The sequence below is a fragment of the Drosophila pseudoobscura genome, chromosome 4 (assembly GCF_009870125.1).
Source record: "Drosophila pseudoobscura strain MV-25-SWS-2005 chromosome 4, UCI_Dpse_MV25, whole genome shotgun sequence".
Taxonomy (NCBI): domain Eukaryota; kingdom Metazoa; phylum Arthropoda; class Insecta; order Diptera; family Drosophilidae; genus Drosophila; species Drosophila pseudoobscura.
The window spans coordinates 13,171,990-13,190,813 of record NC_046681.1 but is presented as its reverse complement, the minus strand read 5'-3'; the positions used below and the strand labels follow the sequence as shown (position 1 = coordinate 13,190,813).

Genomic DNA, 18,824 nt, shown 5'->3' with positions numbered 1-18,824 from the left:
AAGAACTACAACAGAAAGTATGCATCTATATATAGGCTCTAGTTATTCTCAAATTTCCTGGAAGGTTTTCTCTCTCATATTTCACGGTTCTTAGGAGCACGGACCGCGGTGTGCGCAGCAAGCAAGCGTTAATCTAAAGGACTCTACAATTTCACGAACGAGCGGTAATTACAAGAGGGGCGAAGGGAGGTACGTACTTGATGCAGAATCATACAAAACATGGGCGTAAATCATTAATTAGATCATTCTTTTAAATATCAAAAAAATTCATTTATGTTCAACACGAAACACTGTCTAAGCCGATGATGACGTCGTCGGAACGTCGTCCAAGTTAATTAGCGTGGCTCCACCATCTTGAGGATCCGTTCCAGCCGCCGCACCGGTGCCATCTTTCAGTGGCGGAGCCGGCATTGGTATTGCAATGGTACTCATGGTACTTATCATACGCGGCTCGGCCCGCGACGTTGTGATGGGCATCTGCGCGGAATTGCTGGCGGGCTTAAGGAAGTCGGGCTGCGGTGTCTGAGCCGGCCCAGGGCCATGACTATGACCACCACCACTATGACTATGACTGTGTCCAGCCCCATGGCTGTGACTGTGTCCAGCTCCGTGGCTGTGATGCTTCTGCTGCTGGTGATGCTGATGCTGTTGGTGTTGGTGATGCTGCAGCTGCGGCTGCTGGGGATAGGACTTGGGCAGCTGGGAATGCCGCGTGGAATCGGTGGCCTTCAAGCGTTCACTCAAAGCCTTCAAAGCAATTTGTCTGGAAGCGAAACAATATTTAGAACAGTTTAAGTTATCGGCATCGTCGTTTCACTTACCGCCTGCGCTCAATATCATGCGGATCCGCACCGGGCATTTGCACTGAGATCGACGTCAGACTGGCCGTTGATATCGTGCGCAATGGCGTGGGCGTTTTGACCACGCCTGCCCGCAAACAGCAGTTGTAAATGGGATTAACCAAAACGCTGATAAACGGCTGCGAAACGTTCGGAAAGAAGCTAACAAATGTGAAGCTTTCAGAGCTGTCGCCACGCCCATTCGGATGATGCTGATAAAAACGCAAGTAGATCCAGGAGACCAGAGAGCCCGAGGCAAACATGGCCGGATATGTGCCATCCAGTAGACCGATAGCCCATGAAATAATTGCCATTATGAGCACGGTAAGAGGAACGTTCCTTTACGAGATATATAAACAACAAGAGAATCAATCAGCATTCAATCATCATGTGATCACTCACCTATTGGTCAGACGTCCATAGCGGGTCTTGAAGATCAAATGATCGGGCATTATTTGCCTCACGGCCACACAAATTCCAGCCACATACCCGGCCAGGCCATGTATATGCACATCGAATAGAATGGTTGGATTCTTGGTCACCATATAGTAGAATAAATAGTAGATAGTGGTCAGCAGCGAGACGCCGAAATTGCTGAGGGCGAAGAACTTGAACATCTCTAGTTGGCCCCAAAGCGGCTCGAGCATCTTGCCACACAGCCCGACAGTGACGACATCAACCGCCACCTCCCACCAGTGCAGCTCGATGAAGCAGAAAGTGAATGCAGTCCATATCCAGAACTTTCCATTGGGTAATATATATCCCGGTGTGACGCTCAAGAGAAGGATTGCCTGGTCCGAGAAGGAGAGCAGGTAGCCGAACGTCGTCACCACACAGATGAGCGTTATCACCGGCGAGGTGTTATGAAGCAGGGCGTTCAGCTGTTGCCATATATAGGGCCAGTTTCTGGCGAGTGGAGCTGACATGGCAACTCGAACTGTGGCTGAAGAGTCTGATGATTTTTCTGCCTGGAGAACTTCAATTGTTGTCCGATCTGTTGTTATTGAGCCTGCTGCATGCGAGTCCCGATGCTGTGGTGGGTTAAATGCGTATCGGGTTTCGTGTGCGTCGCGATTCAAGACTTTCTTGTGGCCCCCAATTTGCACAAATTTTGTTTTATTTACGATTTTGTTTCACTTTATTTCTCATTTTGTTGCACCAGTGTGACCAGTCGCTAAACTACTCAGAAGACCTCCAGTGTTGACCTTATTTTTTAGCAAAATACGGCTAGATTGAATGAATAGGAAATCCAAAAAAAGGCTGGAATTATATACAATTAAATGTATGTAAGTGCCAGTAGGATATTCCGACTCCTTAAAACATATAAACTCTTGATCAGCACAACAGCCTTGATATATCCCGCGGCCGACTTCTCTGCTACACTCCATCTCCTTCCATCGTTCAATGTATCCGCCCCCTGGCTATTGAAGGGACAAAAACTTTGACTTTGAAACGTAGATCTGGCGGAAAAAAGCTGATTTGGCAACATTGAATACTTCAGCAAGCAGTTAAGTCACACTGATAGGTCGGTAGCTAAGGGCGCGTAGTTTTCCTTTTGAGCTTTGATTCAAAAGAATTCGCATTGATTGAAAAAGAGACCTTTTTAATTAAAAAAGTTATCTAATTTACGTTTTATTATGACAATTTGTATGCATGTGTTCGTTTGATGTACATCTTCGTTTTAATAATTTCAATAATCTCCCTCTTGTCTTGGTTTTAAATATAATGCATTTGATTTAATATTTAAACAATTATTGCATTGACATTCAATCAATTCGCAGAAATATTGAACTCAAGCAACGAAGTCTCACAATTGAATAAAACTAAAAACTATTCAAAATAAAGTTTCTCTCGTTATGTACGCTTCGGGTAGGAAACGCCTTTAAGGTATGCTGATTGTGGGAATTCGGACGTAAAAAAAAAACAAAATATGGAATTTAGATTGTTTTTTTTAATGGGCGAGCGAGCGTGTGAGAAATATGATGAAGAATTGGTTGATTGCATTTCGGATTGACTGCTTAGAACAGCAGCGTGCCCATGCCGCCCATTTCAGATTGTTCCTTGACGAAAATCTCAAAGTACTGATAGATGATGGTCACAGCCAGCAGGATACCCGTGCCGGAGCCGATGGCGCCGAGGAAATCGGCCATCACGGACAGTGCACCGATGCAGAGACCGCCGAAGGCAGCCGCCGTCGGGATGTAACGATTAAGCTCGTGGATCATGGAGTTCTCGCGATGGCCGCGCATCACCATGTGCTGCTCCTTCAGCTGCTTGGCAACCTGCAGAGAGCAAAGAAACCACGTTAGTTTTTCCTTGATTACGAGTGCCAAATATCAGGGATACTTACATCCTTCGCTGAGCTGCCGGACACATCGATCCAGGTCTTGGAGAAGAACGCACAGGAGCCCAACATGAAGACAATGTAGAGCAGGGCATGGATGGGGTCAGTGAGTATATGGCCGACGCTCTCAGGCGGCGACAGATAGTAGCACAGACCACCGATGGGGTAGGAGCGGGCTGGGCCGCCGCCTCCAACATCGGCCCACACGCCGAGCAGATTGATGAAGAAGTTGCCGTTGAACTTGACGGCCAACATCTGGGAAATCACGTACAAGTTGGAGACCAGAGCCGATTGCAGAATGATGGGAATGTTGGAGGTGTAGAACAGCTTGATGGGATAGCTGCTGTACTGGCCGCGGTAGCGGGCGCTCTTGATGGGTAGATCCACACGGAAGCCTTGGAAGTAGATGACGACAGCGAACACCAGAATGGTGGCCAGCAGGTTCATCAGGTTGGGCAGGTTCTGGCGGTAGAAGGCCTCGCGCAGAGCACGAACCTTATCGTTCCTGGTTGCCATCAGGTGGAACAGGGCAATCACAGCGCCCTCGAACTCGGTGCCACGTCCCGTCGTCACCGTGGTGGGGGAGAATGCCTTCCACACGATCGTCTCGCAAATGTTAGTGGCAATGAAAAGGGAGATACCGGATCCCAAGCCATAGCCCTTCTGCAGCAGCTCGTCCAGCAGCAGCACAATCAGACCGGCGGCAAACAGTTGGATGATGATGAGCAGGCAAACGCCAGCTCCAATTTCCGCTGGATCACCGTACATGCCAGTCATCACATACACGATGGCCTGGCCAATGGTGATCACCATGCCGAACAGCTTCTGGGCTCCGTTGAACAGGGCGCGATCCTTGGGCGTGTCACCGACCTCAATGATCTTCGCTCCGGCCAGCAGCTGCATGATCAGGCCCGAGGTGACAATGGGCGAGATACCCAGCTCCATGAGGGTACCACGGTTGGAGGCCAGGATGACACGAATCCAGTAGAAAGGATCCGCAGAGTCGGAGCTCATGATGCCGAACAGTGGGATCTGACAGCACACCAGGAAAATGAACAGTGTGATGGCGGTCCATAGTACTTTTTCTCTGAATTGGATCTGGGAAAGGAAACGACGATAATTATTAATTAATTATAAACCCTTTGATTAATTAGCCTTGAACCTAAACTAGGCAAACAATCGTACAATTGCCGCTATGTTGACCTACATGTGCCGCCGGCGTATGTGTACGTGGAGCAAATGTTTAAACAAAATCAGGTTTACTCATCGGCATCGGAATCGTCATCGTCGGCTCCCTCCCCCGTCATATGGTTAACAACAAAAACACACGAGGCTGACGTCGACAGTGCTCGGCTCCCAGCTTCGGCGGCCCGAAGTTTGACGTTTCCACGTAGCGTTTGTTTTCGCTGTATGCACGAGCGTATGTGTATGGGAAAAAGTACTCTGGCAACAAGTAGCACGCGAAAGTAGTGGCCGTGATAAGAAAAGTAGCAGATTCGATGATGTGGAAATTGGACGATTCATCAATGAAAATGTTTGGCAAAGTCAAAATAATTTAAGCACCTTATTCAACACAAACTCTTTTTCCTAGATAATTAACAAGAATACGTTTTATTGTGGCAGACTAAGACACGTCAAACTCAAGTTAAAGGTGGAATTTGACTTTTTAAAGCATCTCTGAAAACTTGCGAGCTAATTTCAAGCATATTATTTGCCTTTACCCATCTTTTCTGTCATTACTTTATGCAGAACCAAACTGTTTGCGTGGCGCTTTGCTTACATTTTTTGACAAGTGAAAGCCGAACGCGTGCGCTGGCAACACTGGCAGCCGACCAATTGTTAAACGCACGGCCGCTAAATATAAAACAAATTAAGCTAAAATGAAACAAATCACTTTCATTCCACTCTCCCCACATATTCCTAACATTGAACTTAAACTTTAGTTACAACTATATTATACACACCTTGCGCTCGGGCTTTGCAATTTCCGGCAGTATACTGCAGAAGGGTTTAATAACTTCGAGGAATTTGACTGCAAATAATGAATGGAAAGGGCTGTGGTTAGACGCGAAACTCAACTTTCAATTCAATTGGTGGCTTGCAGAGCACACAAATCACACAATAAGAAGTGCACACCGACATTTTTTGTATACGTAAGCAAAGAGCAACGGGGGGGTGCGGTGCTCGATCCCCTCGAAGCGGCACTTTACTTTTACAAAAATCGCACTCTTTTCAAATATGCATTAGTTATAAACGATCTACTTACTTCCCATTGTGTTCTACTTGTCTTAGCGCGGTGTCTGGAAAACTGACACTGTTGCACTTTCTATACAAAATTTAGAAAGTTTATTTAGCTGCAAAACAAACGCACGAGTGGAAAAACGAAAAACGAATGGGGGCTACGAATAAATTTTTGACACGACGACTAAAATTTTACTGACGCGCAGTGTTGCCATATTTTGAACGTCAAAATAAGCTAGATTTCACAAAAACACAAGCTAGAACAAGCTAAAAATTGTAAAAAAAAGGCCAAAAAATAGGCTAAAAATAAAAAAACACATATATATATACATTATTATTATTCTATCCAACTCGCTATTACTCGAATCGGTATATTTATCGCTGGAAAGTATTAAATTTAAATATTTCTCCGGTAATTGTTAGTTGTGGCAACATTTGCCATGACGGCGCAATCCATATCTGTAAAATTCAAAAGAATTATAGTCGTATTCATCAGACAATTAAATATTACTAAAACAAACCTTATATTTAATATTGAGTTTAAAGATTTAAAAGTCATTTTGTTCCTAAGCTTGGTTTTAACGATATTTATTTGACTGATTACACGTTAAATGGCAGCATTTGACCACTTTAGACTTAAAATTTCAATGGCAAATAAAGCGATTTCTTCAAGAGGTTTTTTTTTGCCAGCATCTTTATAAGTCAGTGCTTCTGACCAAAGCTTTATAGTGTCATCTGTACTTTGCCAAGGGACTAAGTTAATTTTGCCATATTGGGCAAGAATTCCATCTATATTGCTATAGTTGAAGTGTTCCAATATGGAAATGAGATCATTAGGATTTTTATTATGTTCGAGTACATTTTCTGCTGCAAAAACGTGCAGTTTTTCCAATGTCTCCAAATTATCTGGAAGTCTGAAATTAAACAGAAGATTATTATTTATTTTTAATATCAAATCCTATTGAAGCTTACCTTTCTCTGAGTTGGATAATAAGCTCCTTTATAAGATCCTTGCACCTCAATTTTACACAATTACACATTTCACACGATCGCCAAGTTTCTGTGTAGTAGTGACCGAAACTTTTCAACGAAAATATACCAATATACCAAATGAATTCTATAACAAATATACTTTTTTTTCGATTTGCCTAAAAATATATGTAGGATATAAAGAGGAAAACATAAACAGAGTGAAATTAAAAAAGGCTAGATTTAAGGCTATAAGCATTTTCATAATTTTTCAAGCTTTTCCGTTTTCAAATAAGCTAGATTTAGCTTTAAATAGAATAAATTGGCAACACTGCTGACACGCAGTGCAAATATACCGAAATATACCGAATCATTTCAAAATATACCGTAAATATACTGAAGAATTCAAGTTCTATTTTACGTATTCCTCGTTTTTCATATTCCGTCGAATATTACAAGCAAAATATAACATTTAGCCCTGCCCACATAATTTTAGCCCATTGATGAATAAATTTTCTACACAATTGGTTAGTTTTTATTCCTTGCTTTTATTGTATTTTGACTAAAACAAGGTTTAAGCAAAATAGTTCAACAAAAAAACAGTTGCAATGTTGCTAGTATTTGATGACATGATGCGTGTATAGGCCTTTGTGCACCCTATGTCGTAAATTTTATATGTAGATCAAACGCAATTTATTAAGACCTTTTCTCAAATTGATATTTTTTTGACTTATTCATGTGTATTATTAGTATCTTGTATATATTTATCTCGATCCTGATACCTACTGAGCCTTGGAAGACAAACATTTCCTCAATTCTATAACATCCATTTTCCCCAGGGTATGTGTGCATGGAATTAGCAACATGTTTGTGTATGGAATGAGACTCATTGTTGCAATAGCGAAACTGCGGCGAATCGGGTATTGCCTATATCAAGCTATATAGATGCCCACTTAGCTCTATCCCATAGATAAATGTATTTTCTACAAGATTGCTTCTTTTAATTCTCTTTACGTAATTTATTTTGACTAAAATACGGTTTTCAAATAAATGTTGCCGCAACAGTGTGTATGGAATGTGCAACATTGTGTATGGAACGAGACTCATTGTTGCTAAAGCGAAACTGCGGCGAACTGCGGCGAAGTGCGGCGAACTGCGGCGAATTCAAATTCGATTCAAAAAAACGACCAATTCCTCATATTCTTTGTTCCGTTGAATAATACTATCTATATAGAACATTTAGACATGCCCACTTAATTTTGTACGATTGATGAATCAATTCTATGCATGATTGGCCTATTCCAAATACTTGCATTTATTGGATTTCCATATAACATTGAAAATTAAATTAATAGATTGATGAAACGAACACCAGTATTTCTACAGTATGACCCTCAAAACAGCACCGAAATATACCGCCTCATTTGAAAAATATACCGTAAATATTCAAAATATATCGTATACATACCGATGAAAACAAGAACTTATGCAACTTAAGCCATTTTTATTTAAAAAGTTTAAGTCCGTGAACTAAACCGAGAAATAAAACACTTTGTAAATTCATCAAGATTCATAATTTTCGTGAATATATTTTAAGCCTTACTTGTCGACAATTGGTTAATTATTCTCTGATCAGAACATAATCCTTAACAAGGTTTTCAGGTGCAGAAAATATTACGTATCAAATGTGCTACCAGCATCTAATAACAGTACGCGGATGACAGTTACAAAAGCATCAACAAAATAATTACAAAAATAATCATATTTTTCTTTCAGAATTTACTAGACTGCCTATTAAATTATCTTTAAATAATATACAATTTTATATGATCTTTGGTATTATCATCATTTGAGAAAATGTTTTCGAGATCGGGTACTTATGCCAAAATAAGCCAATGAATGCCGTGAGAGTGGAACTGATAGCACATTCATTATAAGAATTATCCCTACCGCTATGGTGTGATCTCATTATAGATCATTTTAAAGTTCTTAAAATCATACGTCTTTTTTAGAATTAATTTTAAAGTTAATGTGTAGAACATAATGTCCGCTCGTGCGAATTTTTAAATCCCCAGACATCGATCCATGAGCTATATAGATCGATAAACTATTAAATTGTACAAATTATGAAATTTGTGTTTTTTCCCCCAAATTTATTACGTTTTTCTCTGCCCACCTCCCTCTCCAATTAATTGTTTTAGTGGAGATTAATTCCTGTTCCTATTTTAAAACAGGAAACTGTTATTATTAGCCCTCATCTATGTTCCGTAACCGGTTTTTCAATTCGGCCCAAGATACCTTCTATTCCATTTAATTAACATCTTACAAAGTACATGACATGACATGACATTCGACACGTTTAAACATCGCGCTTACTTTTCTACTTGATTCTTACATTTAAAATATTCGATAGACGAAAAATAGACGAATATCGAATATAATATCGCCATGAGACTCAAAAATGATACGGCAACGCCGCAAATATCAGAGCTATCCAAGCTCTCCACACTCTCCAAAAAAACAAATGCAAAGCAACAATACAAACACACGCACAGGCAATTCAAGCAGGCGTAATATATATGGATCGTCATATAATAGAGAGCGTTCAGTCGACACAGACACAGCATACACAATACACATATGCGTGAAAAACTAGCTGGCAACAACGATAGTATGTCAAGTAAAACTATCAAAACGCTGAGAAGAGATATTATAAATTGAGTGCAAGTATTTAACGCAAAACCATGGCTGCGTCGCTTATCTGTGTGGATATAAGCTCGGAATCGGATGAAGAGGTAAAGCTATAAACGGTCGATTTTGTGTGTTGAAAAGTACAGTTGTATTTTAAATAGGGTTTGTGCGTAAGTGTGTGTGTGTGTATTACAATGTATGTGAAATAAATTTTTTTCGCGCTGCTTTTATTGAGAGCGAAACACACATACCAGTGCAAATGTGCAGAGTGCTGCCAGACCAGAGGTGTAGAGTTTTGATGTCTTGCACTTGCAATGGGCCCAATAATGTTAATTACGTTAGCTAAAACCAGTTGATTGTGTGCGTGCATTGTTCTCTCTCTCTCCCCCGGAGTAACTTTATTTAAGGCGTAATTTATGAGGAGAACCCTCGAATCCGCGAAGCAGTTTCGAAATTCAAAGAATTGCACATTACGCGCGCTCTCTCACTCTACACAACTCATACAGTCACCCACCCACACGCACACATGTGAAAGCATGCTCAACACTGCATCCGGCGCCAGTTTTCTGCGGGTTTGTTTTCATTCAAAATTTAAAAACTCCCAGCCAACAGGTAGCCTAATTCTTAGGAAAGGTATTTTTTGGATCCATCTAATTCAACCATTTAACACTTGCAGTCACCCCCTGGTGCCAAGCGACGACGCCTGGAGAAGACCCGGAATGGGACAGCAAAACAGAACCTGCCGCAAAAGCTTGCGAACCTACCGAAAGCGTCCGTGTCAGGAGGCGGAGGAGTGGGCGGCAAACTGGGATCAGTAGAAACAGCATTCACTCCGCCCGAATTGCACCCTCTCAAACCTATGCACATACCCAGTGGCATAACAATCACAAAGCACGGCAAAAACGCTACCGCCAGCAGCAATGGGATGGTGATCACTTCGATTGCCTCCATGCATGAATTTAACAACAACAGCAATATCTTTAACAACAATAATAAGAATAAGCCACAGAAAACGCCAATGGCTCAGAAAGCTGGCTGGCCGCCGAACAGCAAGCCCCTCGGACAGAGCATTATGATAACCAGTGTGCCGCCCAATCACCAGGTGAAGCCGGCAACGACCACTCTGCCGGTGAAGATTGCGCCTGGTCAGCAGATGAAGCTGACGCCCGCCCAACAAGTTAAGCTGACGCCCATTCAGCAGGCGAAGCCAACACCTACGTCTATGCCTTCGCCTAACCTCCAGGCGAAGCCAGCACTCGGTTACCAGGCGAAGCCGACGCCCAATTTCCAGGTGCAGCAGACTTCCATTTATCGCATGAAGGGATCACCTCTTCCCGGCTACCAGATGATGGCGTTGCCGATAAACCAGGCTAGGATGACGCCCACAAACCAGTTGAAACCGATGCCCAGTAATCAGATAACAGTTTCAGCAGTGGCTCCCAAGCCAATAGTGCCCAAGGCCGTTGCCCCCAATCCAGTAGCACCCAAGCCGGTGGCCCTTAAGACAGTAGTCCCCAAGCCAGTGGTCCCCCAACAACACTTGGTAACGCCCCAAAAGCAGCAGCCACTGGCGGCTGGGCCTCCAAAAAATCAGCTCAATGCCACGACCGGCCTCCAAGAGAAAACCACGGTCAGGCTGAGCATTCCGCAGCAAAAGATGACGTTGGGACAAATGCATCAACATCTGCAGCAGCAAAGGAAGCAGCTCATGGCTCAGCAACTTCAGGAGGCTGTCCTGAGCGGTCCGCAGTATCAGACGCAGCGGGTGTCCATGATTCAACAGCAGCAGAAACCACAGCCGGCGTCTCCGCCGGCTCAGAAACCGCAGGTGACACAGAAACCACTGCCCACACTGCAGAAGGCGCCGGCGAAAGCAGGAACGCTTCAGATGCAGCAAAAGCAACAGCCGCAGCAGATGCAGCGGGCGCCACCACCTGCTCATCTCGTCCAGAAGCAGACACCGCCGCCACTGCAGATGATTTCATCACCTCCCCCGCCAGCCCACAGTCCTGCGGCCAAGATCAATCCACCAGCAGGCCGAGCTTCATCCGCTCTACAGATAACACCCGTTTCCCGTGTTCATCCGGGCCTCACAATGAAGCAAGTACCCAACCCGGCCTCCAGTGCCGCTCGCACGTTGCCATATAAGAGCTCCGGTAGCAAGTCAGGCACGCCTCCAATGACTTCCCAACTGCAGTCGTTTACGGCCAGTTCTGCGCCACCGCAACGGCTGCTGGCCACACCACCGCACTGTCCAGCGTCGCTCAACGAGCCGCTGCTGGTGAATCTTCCGCCCACCACAAGCATTACGCCCCAGCTAACACCCACAACCACACCGCCGCCGGCAGCGACAGCAATGCAGCACCAGCAGCTCCCCAAGGGGTCCGCCTTTAAGCTGAACTCCCTGCCAGGCGCGAGCATCTCGCCAGTGCCCGCTAAGCCGGCTAACAACATCAAGCGAATCCAGCCGATCACTGTGCTCAAGAAATCCGACGAGGACTGGCGCCGGCATCTGGCCCAGCAACAACTGCAGAACCAACAGCAACTCCAGATGCAGCAAAGGCAACGCGACCAGCGGCCGGCGACTCCAACCATTGTTCTGGTGGAGTCACCGCCCACCACGCCGCCCACAGAGAAACAGGAGATGGAAACCAGAACGAATCACACGGAGAAAGCGCTGATACAGACAATGACGGCGGTGCAGAAAAAACCGATTTGGATTAAGCCAGCGGTCTCCAGACTCAATTCTCCAACAGTCACACCAACACCACCAAATCAGGTGAAAAAGGCTACTCCACCCGCGGAAATAGTCGTCGACCTGGACGATCTGCCTGAGACGGCATCCACTAAGCAGCCATCCGAGAAGCAGCCATCGGAGAAGAAGCCAACACCACCGCGAGAGAAACCTGCCTCAAAACCTGCAGAACGTGATCCATTTGTTCCGGAATACGCGGCACTTCTTAAACTCTGCGCAGAAACGGATACATCAAAGGAAATGACGAAACTCATTGAAACAAAGCTAACAAAATATTATTACAGTGTACACGAGAGTTTTGTAAGGTCGCGCGGGTTTCGGAAACTACTAGAATCGGCCATAGAAAGAATCAAAGCCGAGTCGGATCTGGTCTATATGCACCTCAGCGGTGTGGTGGATGAGCTGAAGGCAAGACGCAAGGCGAAGGTGGTGACTACATCAGAGCCAGAGCCAGAGGAGGCTCCAGTCAAGGAAGTCCCTCCAATCAACCCGTCCACACGCGCTACGCTCGAGGCAGGAAAAGAGTCAAAGCAGGAACGCGAGCAGCAGCATGAACAGAAGCCCAATGATGCTGGCCAAGAGTCTGTATCCCCTGCCATCGACAAACGCACCGATGAACGCATCAGGAGAATGAACATCGCACTGCATAGGATAAACAAGAGAATCCAGGCGCTGGAGAACTCTGAAGTAGACTGGGATGATGATGACAACTCCAGCTATTTGACGGTGGAGCGCTACAAGAAGCGCGCCTGCGAAATCTATGAGAAAATCTGTGATCTAACCGGCGAGAGCAAGAGTGCCTTTCGCCAGCTGAAGCAACCGATCCGATTCGAGGATAGTCCCTACCCCCAGTTCAATCGTATGCTATCATCCTTTGTAAATCGAATGCAGGAGTTCCCCGACTACCACGACGTCCTGCAGCTGCTCGAGCACTGCAACAAAATGAATGAAATGGGCCTGGCCACCTTCGAGATGAAGCTAATAGGTAAGACCGCAGACCGCCTCAAGCTACGAAAAGTCTGAATCTCTATCTCCCTTCGCTCGTTTCCAGCCAGCGATGCCTTCCTTTCGGTGGGAAGACTGTTGCAGTCTAAACGCAAAAGGGATCTGTACGAAACCGCTAACCACTTTACGGGCAGTGTCAAGGATCCGGCTGCCACGGACCCGGAGCTGATGGCCAAGCTAAAGGAGAACACCAAGAAGCATACCAAAATTAGTGATGTACTGGCAAAGTGAGCAATTCGAGTAATATTTTCCTTTCACTTTCGTTGCTAATTCGGAGAGATATTCCTCTTTTTTAGATATTCCCGGGAGCAGGATCTCAATGCGGACAACATGCGCGAGGCTCGTCTCAAAAAGCAAAAGGAAGCGGCAGCTGCTGCAGCTGTGATAGAGGAAGACGATGACAAGCCTTGTACCAGTGCTCAGGCAGCAGCCAAGGCCGCCTTGCTCAATGGTTCTTTAGAAGGCCCCCCCGATGCTGCTGCTGCTACTGCTGCCAGCGATGATAAGGATGAGGCTGATAACGATGATGAAGAGGAGGACTCCGAATCGGAAGAGGAGGAGGAAGAGGATCTTGATGATTTTGTGGAAAAATTCAAGACAAATGGCGACATAAGCGATGCCGATTCGGAGATTGAAGCGGAAACATTGACTGAAACAGCAACTGAGACAACACCAAAGACAGATGCGCCGGTGGGTTCGAAGGATGTGATAGATATAACGAGAGATGAGACTGCCGACAGCGATGTGAAGGCAAACCCCAAGTCCAATTCAAAGCCCAATGATGTCCCGCCCAATGGCATACTGAAAATTATATCCGTTTCTAGTTTGAATGCCAGCGTCATCAACGAGAATGCAAAGGCACAGAAAAGCAAACAAAGTTCGAATGCGTTACCGAAACGCGTTATTGCCGCTGAGATTATCATTTCCGACGAAGAGTCATAGTCCCGTTGCGGACGCGCATCTGCAGGACAGCCACAGCCGCCTGCCACCTAAATTTTGTTTATTTTAAGTAATTTATTCGTTTTAACAACCCCAATATTAGTTGATTATTTTCTAATTATTTTCCACTCTTACCCAGAATGGCATTGTATTATAAATTATATTGTATATTCTGCCCAGCCCCCCTGGTACACCCTCACTTTCCCGAGGTGTATGGTGTTTTTGTAACCCGCAGCAACACAAAATCCCCAACAAATTGTACATATTTACGAGAGCATACTATTAAGTTAAGATTGTTTTACAAAAACACTAAGAAACAATAATTGAGAATAATTCACTTAGGAGTCGTTCAAATCTGTTTAAAGTTTAAGGATCTCCTGCAGATTCTTGGCTATAATCGAGTCATCGATGGCCGTTTCCTCGATAATATCAAAGTGATCGTATCCCTGTATCACCTTGAAACTTGTGGGAAAGCCAGCCTTCTCCAAAACCTGCCCAAAGACGCGACTTTGTTCAATGAATGTCAAGCTTTCGTGCTCTGCGGCCATCACATGGAATTTAATGGAACTCCAAGACTTGGCATCCGGATATTTCCACAAAATGGGCGACAGTGCCGCGGCCTTTTCGGCGTTAAGGCCTAGAATATTATTGGGATTCACATTTTCCAAGGACCACAGCTCGCGTAAATCATAGACACCACATATGAAGATCAACGAGCGGATATTCTTGCGCCTCTCGGGGGTTACTACTTCGGGTGCGTTTAGAATCTGTGCCAGCATATGTCCGCCCGCCGAATGCCCAGCAAAATGTATCTCTGTGGTCTTTATTTTCTCGGCATATGCGAAAGTCCAGTTTAGGAAATTGGTAAACTCCAGCATCAGCTGTTCCAGGGTCACCTGTGGGCACAGATTGTAGTCCATGACAGCCACGCGGTAGCCACGACGCACCAACGGACCGACCATGGAGCATGACTCGGTTATGTCCAGGAATTGCCAGTAGCCCCCGTGAACATACACAAAGAGGGGAGAGGAATCAGTGGTGGAATCGTTGTAAAAGACGTCCACGATTTGACGATCGTCTTGGCCGCCATATCGTAAATGGTCCACTTTAATTCCCTGCTTGGTAGTTAGATCTTTACCCTCTGGAATGGTATCAGCATCTTTGAATAATAGGATCATCATTTAAATCTTAATTAATTTCTAGATTGCTTACGTTGCTTTGTTAGCTGTAAGAAATGGAGTTGCACGGCAAGATTGGGTGCGGGCTGGTCCTGGAACCGTATGGTGTGATAACTGGGAAAGTAATCGCGCTCCAGGTCAGTGCTTTTGGGATTATACATAGTGATAAGAATATCTCTCTTCTCGGTTCGAGGTCAAATGATAACTGAAAAAGTACAGGAAATTTGTGTCACAAATTGTCGATCCAAATTGAGTGTTATAATGCAGATTGCTTAAGTACTGTGCAGTTTTCAGATATGAGTTGTTTTTAGAACAAGTCTAACCGGCTTTGAACGTTAAATTGAGCACTGATCCCAGTGGAAAGTATTTTACAGCCTTGGATCTGAGAAGATTTGGCGTCCCTGCAAAACACCGATACTATCGATGTTTGCATCGCTTTTCTCTGAATCGTTTCTTTTTTTTTTTTAAATATCGAAGAAATCGATCTAAACAAAAACTTTTTTTTTTGTTTTGAGATGCATTCTTTTTATTTCTCATGAAAATTCTGTTTTAATATTTAAATCTTCATTACTTTAATTTTCGTTTTCCTCTTTGTCGTTTGAATTTCGTTCGGTTTTCAGTTTTCCCATTTCCCACTGTCAAACAGCTTCGAAAACTGATGGCTTATAGAAAAAGTGCTTAGATTTGTTTTTTCTCGAACAGTGCCATGGAATCCATGATTTTTTTTGCACGGTTTCAATGGTTTTTCAAAATGGATTGAATGATGCGAGAAAGTCGGCTAGAAGGCAGTCAAATGAAGTATTTTTACATGGAAATTATAATTGATTAATTTTATTAATCTATAAATAACGTGGTATCTAGAAAAAGGAAAAATCATACCTTAGTTATTTATTTGCCTTATTTATCAGTTTCCGCGTCTTCGAAATCAGACCGAAAAACTGTGGATATTTCATTTATCATATCACTAGCTAGCAAACTTCGACCAAACTTTTTAAATGCAGTCGAATTGGCTCTCTTTACGAGATAGCTTGAAGCACAAGCTGCTATATACGCGGGATTGGGCTGATTGGATTGCAGTGACCAGTAAAAAAACGTTGCTAGAGATCCGCTAAGTAAGTCCCCTTGACCTCCACATCTGCGACCAGAACCGCCCGTGGGCATGGAGTAAACTTCGTTGGTGTGAGGAATATGAATCTTATCATTTACGCCCTTTTCCAGGACCACAACACCATCTCCCAGACAGGACATTTTTTGACGCACAGAATTCACGTCCTCTCCAAACAATCTACGAAATTCCATAGCGTTTGGGGTCAGTATGATATTCCGTTGTCCGCTCACCAGGTCAATATTATCATTCAGAATAAACAGCCCATCAGCGTCTATTACAATTGGCTTCTGTAACTTTGTGCACAATTTCAGCACATTTGTTACAGTCTGCAAAATAAGTGGTTCCCGACCCAATCCAGGGCCAATAACCTTTAAAGCACAAACATGAGAATATCAATTGATTAAATTGAAACAACATTCAAGGATTTACTCACAATCACGTGTAAACGCTCTAACCAAGGCTGAATTTTATCAACAGCATCCAAGCAGTCCAATACTGGATGAACAATCAAGTCGGGGCTGTAAGATTTAATAACTGGGGCCGCGTTTGCTTGACAGAAGACATGCGATAGGTCAGCACCAACTTTCATGGAACTTATAGCCGCAAAGAAAGGGGCCCCGGTATATTCCAATGAGCCTCCGATAACGCCAATTCGCCCATATTGTCCTTTATATTTGTCGTTTGTCAGTTTCGGCACAATTGTCTTGAACAAAGTAAGCAATTTTGGCAAATTTACAGGGATCTCTTTAATTGCTGACATTGTTTTGACTTTCTTCGTATACTATTTATAAATGGGTATCGATAACACAAAACACTATTAAATCGGTACTAATCATTTTGTAATCAGCTTAATCACTAACCATACAGATGTATGTGTCATAGGAACGAACACTTTTCTAAACATTGTTGTTGTGAATCGTATCATATGTTGGATTATGTTTAAATTTAAATCCGATTCCCAAAAATAGAATCGATGTTTTCACAAAGAATGACATCGATGTTTATGCATCTCTATTTCCCACCTCTAAAAGCCAACTCAGAGGTTTACATTTTTAATTTTCTGTCAAATATATCCAGGAAAATCTCGTCAACATGAGCAGGGGCCAGCAAAACGAAGAGGATACCAATGCGGTGCTGTTCGATGCCCGAAACGAGTACTACATTGGCAACTTTATGGGCTCCATCAACTTTGTACTGCCCGAGCAGGGAACGGCTGGAGCGGAGCTGCTATCCTACATGTACCTGTCGTACCTGGCCATTGACTCGGGCCGCATCATTGCCTCGGACATCAAGGAGGGAAGCTCGACGCCGCTGCAGGCCTTGCGTCTGGTCCACGAGGCCTTCGAGCAGCCGTCCCGGTGCGAGGAAGTGCTGGAGAAGCTAACCGACAAGGTGGCCGGCGATGAGGATGAGACCAATCTCTGGCACATTGCCACCGCCATTGTGTACTGCTACGACGGGCAGTTCGAAAACGCCCTGAAAATCCTGCATGGCTCCACTAATCTCGAGTCGATGGCTCTCTCTGTGCAATGCCTGTTGCGCCTCCATCGTGTCGATCTGGCCAAGCAGCTGGTGGCCAAAATGCAGGAGATCAGCGATGATGCCACCCTAACACAGCTGGCTCAGGCCTGGGTGGCCCTAGCGCAGGGTACGGAGCAGATGCAAGACGCCTTCCACATCTACCAGGAGTTCTGCGAGAAGTTCAAGCCCACGCCGGCATTGCTCAATGGCCAGGCGGTGGTCCACTTGGGCCTGGAGCGCTACGAGGAAGCCGACGCTGTTCTGCGCGAGTCACTGATAAAAAAGCACAACGACTACGACACTCTGATTAATCTCATGGTTTTGTCGCATCTGACGGGCAAGCCCTCGGAAAACATAACGCGGTATCTGGAGCAGCTGCGTCAATTCTACCCAAAGAGCGACTTCATCACGGACCTAGACAAGAAGTCAACAGAGTTCGATCGCCTCTGTATGCAGTATGATCTGGGTGCCGAGGAGAAACTCTTGGCCGTCTAATAATTCCAAGTTTATATCAAAACTTTCTATGTGTATTAAATTACAATAAAAATTGATTAGAAATGTGTAAGAGGTATCCAGTAGGTGCAAATTAGTAGCTGCAAAGGGAAATAGATGTTATTAAAATCACAAAGATGGGCATTCTTTTGGGATAATTACTTTTGTTTGAAGCCATATTTCTTTCGCTCGTAGAACAAATCAGTCTTGGAGCTGCCCAGATTGACGATTTTGGGGCAGCCATCGCGCTGGAAAGAACACACCACACAATTAATAAAATCCCCTTCCAATCCATGAATTGCAGGTGCTACTCACATCCTTCTCCTGCATGGTGCAAGACTTGCAGTAGTATGCATCGGACACTCCAGGTCCTCCGCAGATGACACATCTTCCCTGATAGGATCCGTAGTTACACTCATCGCAGATCCGCACCAGGGTGCAGGGACGCACGTAGGAATCGCAAATCACGCATTTTCCATCATCCTTCTCGCAGAGGCGTCCAATGGCTGCCGCGCGTGGTAGATGAAACATTACAATTGCACAGGAAATGGCTATAAATCTGAAAGGTCTTACCCACGCCAGGTTGTTTGCGGCAAAAAATCAAATCGGGATGATGCTTGGCCATGTTTTATTTACGTTTTTATTAAAAATTCGATTCAAAACAATTTTAGCGAAAAAACTAGCGGCGTTGCAGTGTGACCGTTTCGATTTTCTTCTTTTTGTCATTCTATCGGATGTTGAG

General features: G+C 44.4%; 7 protein-coding genes across 12 annotated transcripts; 2 read left to right on the top strand and 5 right to left on the bottom strand.

Moving 5' to 3' along the window:
- Positions 1-45: 45 nt before the first annotated feature.
- On the bottom strand, positions 46-2,051 carry LOC4818131 (transmembrane protein 115). Its single transcript, XM_001357249.4, has 3 exons — positions 1,242-2,051; positions 822-1,178; positions 46-763 (listed from the first exon to the last, which is right to left on the bottom strand). Exons 1-3 carry the CDS (start codon positions 1,763-1,765, stop codon positions 295-297), a joined length of 1,350 nt encoding a protein of 449 aa, XP_001357285.3. The 5' UTR covers positions 1,766-2,051; the 3' UTR covers positions 46-294.
- Positions 2,052-2,458: 407 nt separating this feature from the next.
- Sec61alpha (SEC61 translocon subunit alpha) lies at positions 2,459-5,610 on the bottom strand. Its single transcript, XM_001357250.3, has 4 exons — positions 5,450-5,610; positions 5,148-5,215; positions 3,190-4,281; positions 2,459-3,121 (listed from the first exon to the last, which is right to left on the bottom strand). The coding sequence occupies exons 1-4, from the start codon at positions 5,454-5,456 to the stop codon at positions 2,858-2,860; spliced, it is 1,431 nt and encodes a 476-aa protein (XP_001357286.1). The 5' UTR covers positions 5,457-5,610; the 3' UTR covers positions 2,459-2,857.
- A 3,273-nt stretch (positions 5,611-8,883) lies between these two features.
- On the top strand, positions 8,884-14,116 carry Daxx (Daxx-like protein). 2 transcript variants are annotated; one of them, XM_002132248.3, is made up of 4 exons: positions 8,884-9,188; positions 9,761-12,824; positions 12,891-13,071; positions 13,141-14,116. In XM_002132248.3, exons 1-4 carry the CDS (start codon positions 9,138-9,140, stop codon positions 13,784-13,786), a joined length of 3,942 nt encoding a protein of 1,313 aa, XP_002132284.2. In that variant the 5' UTR covers positions 8,884-9,137; the 3' UTR covers positions 13,787-14,116. The 2 variants fall into 2 exon arrangements, with proteins under 2 accessions (XP_002132284.2, XP_015035349.2); XM_015179863.2 differs by lacking the exon at positions 8,884-9,188 and adding an exon at positions 9,316-9,696.
- On the bottom strand, positions 14,047-15,968 carry KFase (kynurenine formamidase). 5 transcript variants are annotated; one of them, XM_033380496.1, is made up of 3 exons: positions 15,841-15,968; positions 14,996-15,166; positions 14,047-14,942 (listed from the first exon to the last, which is right to left on the bottom strand). In XM_033380496.1, the coding sequence occupies exons 2-3, from the start codon at positions 15,120-15,122 to the stop codon at positions 14,143-14,145; spliced, it is 927 nt and encodes a 308-aa protein (XP_033236387.1). In that variant the 5' UTR covers positions 15,123-15,166; positions 15,841-15,968; the 3' UTR covers positions 14,047-14,142. The 5 variants fall into 5 exon arrangements, with proteins under 5 accessions (XP_033236387.1, XP_033236386.1, XP_033236384.1 ...); XM_033380495.1 differs by lacking the exon at positions 15,841-15,968 and adding an exon at positions 15,533-15,665; XM_033380493.1 differs by lacking the exon at positions 15,841-15,968 and adding an exon at positions 15,285-15,436.
- Positions 15,818-16,918, bottom strand: Naxd (NAD(P)HX dehydratase). The gene is made up of 2 exons (XM_002132249.3): positions 16,503-16,918; positions 15,818-16,437 (listed from the first exon to the last, which is right to left on the bottom strand). Exons 1-2 carry the CDS (start codon positions 16,827-16,829, stop codon positions 15,859-15,861), a joined length of 906 nt encoding a protein of 301 aa, XP_002132285.3. The 5' UTR covers positions 16,830-16,918; the 3' UTR covers positions 15,818-15,858.
- Positions 16,919-17,072: 154 nt separating this feature from the next.
- epsilonCOP (coatomer subunit epsilon) lies at positions 17,073-18,161 on the top strand. The gene has a single exon (XM_001357252.4). It carries the CDS (start codon positions 17,162-17,164, stop codon positions 18,083-18,085), a length of 924 nt encoding a protein of 307 aa, XP_001357288.2. The 5' UTR covers positions 17,073-17,161; the 3' UTR covers positions 18,086-18,161.
- Phf5a (PHD finger protein 5a) lies at positions 18,081-18,813 on the bottom strand. The gene is made up of 4 exons (XM_001357253.4): positions 18,656-18,813; positions 18,398-18,588; positions 18,245-18,330; positions 18,081-18,183 (listed from the first exon to the last, which is right to left on the bottom strand). Exons 1-4 carry the CDS (start codon positions 18,705-18,707, stop codon positions 18,177-18,179), a joined length of 336 nt encoding a protein of 111 aa, XP_001357289.3. The 5' UTR covers positions 18,708-18,813; the 3' UTR covers positions 18,081-18,176.
- Positions 18,814-18,824: the final 11 nt, after the last annotated feature.

Coding starts and splice junctions, on each gene's coding strand:
- Daxx (XM_002132248.3), top strand. CDS start 9,138: ATGGCTGCGTCGCTTATCTGTGTGGATATAAGCTCGGAATCGGATGAA. Junction 9,189..9,760: donor GCTCGGAATCGGATGAAGAG/GTAAAGCTATAA, acceptor TAACACTTGCAG/TCACCCCCTGGTGCCAAGCG. Junction 13,072..13,140: donor ATTAGTGATGTACTGGCAAA/GTGAGCAATTCG, acceptor CCTCTTTTTTAG/ATATTCCCGGGAGCAGGATC.
- epsilonCOP (XM_001357252.4), top strand. CDS start 17,162: ATGAGCAGGGGCCAGCAAAACGAAGAGGATACCAATGCGGTGCTGTTC.
- LOC4818131 (XM_001357249.4), bottom strand. CDS start 1,765: ATGTCAGCTCCACTCGCCAGAAACTGGCCCTATATATGGCAACAGCTG. Junction 1,179..1,241: donor TATGGACGTCTGACCAATAG/GTGAGTGATCAC, acceptor TATCTCGTAAAG/GAACGTTCCTCTTACCGTGC. Junction 764..821: donor CATGATATTGAGCGCAGGCG/GTAAGTGAAACG, acceptor TTTCGCTTCCAG/ACAAATTGCTTTGAAGGCTT.
- Naxd (XM_002132249.3), bottom strand. CDS start 16,829: ATGTCAGCAATTAAAGAGATCCCTGTAAATTTGCCAAAATTGCTTACT. Junction 16,438..16,502: donor TAGAGCGTTTACACGTGATT/GTGAGTAAATCC, acceptor TGTGCTTTAAAG/GTTATTGGCCCTGGATTGGG.
- Sec61alpha (XM_001357250.3), bottom strand. Junction 4,282..5,147: donor TTGCAAAGCCCGAGCGCAAG/GTGTGTATAATA, acceptor TTCCTTTCCCAG/ATCCAATTCAGAGAAAAAGT. Junction 3,122..3,189: donor CCGGCAGCTCAGCGAAGGAT/GTAAGTATCCCT, acceptor TGCTCTCTGCAG/GTTGCCAAGCAGCTGAAGGA.
- KFase (XM_033380496.1), bottom strand. CDS start 15,122: ATGTATAATCCCAAAAGCACTGACCTGGAGCGCGATTACTTTCCCAGT. Junction 14,943..14,995: donor CTTACAGCTAACAAAGCAAC/GTAAGCAATCTA, acceptor TATTATTCAAAG/ATGCTGATACCATTCCAGAG.
- Phf5a (XM_001357253.4), bottom strand. CDS start 18,707: ATGGCCAAGCATCATCCCGATTTGATTTTTTGCCGCAAACAACCTGGC. Junction 18,589..18,655: donor CCGCAAACAACCTGGCGTGG/GTAAGACCTTTC, acceptor CACGCGCGGCAG/CCATTGGACGCCTCTGCGAG. Junction 18,331..18,397: donor GCACCATGCAGGAGAAGGAT/GTGAGTAGCACC, acceptor TGTTCTTTCCAG/CGCGATGGCTGCCCCAAAAT.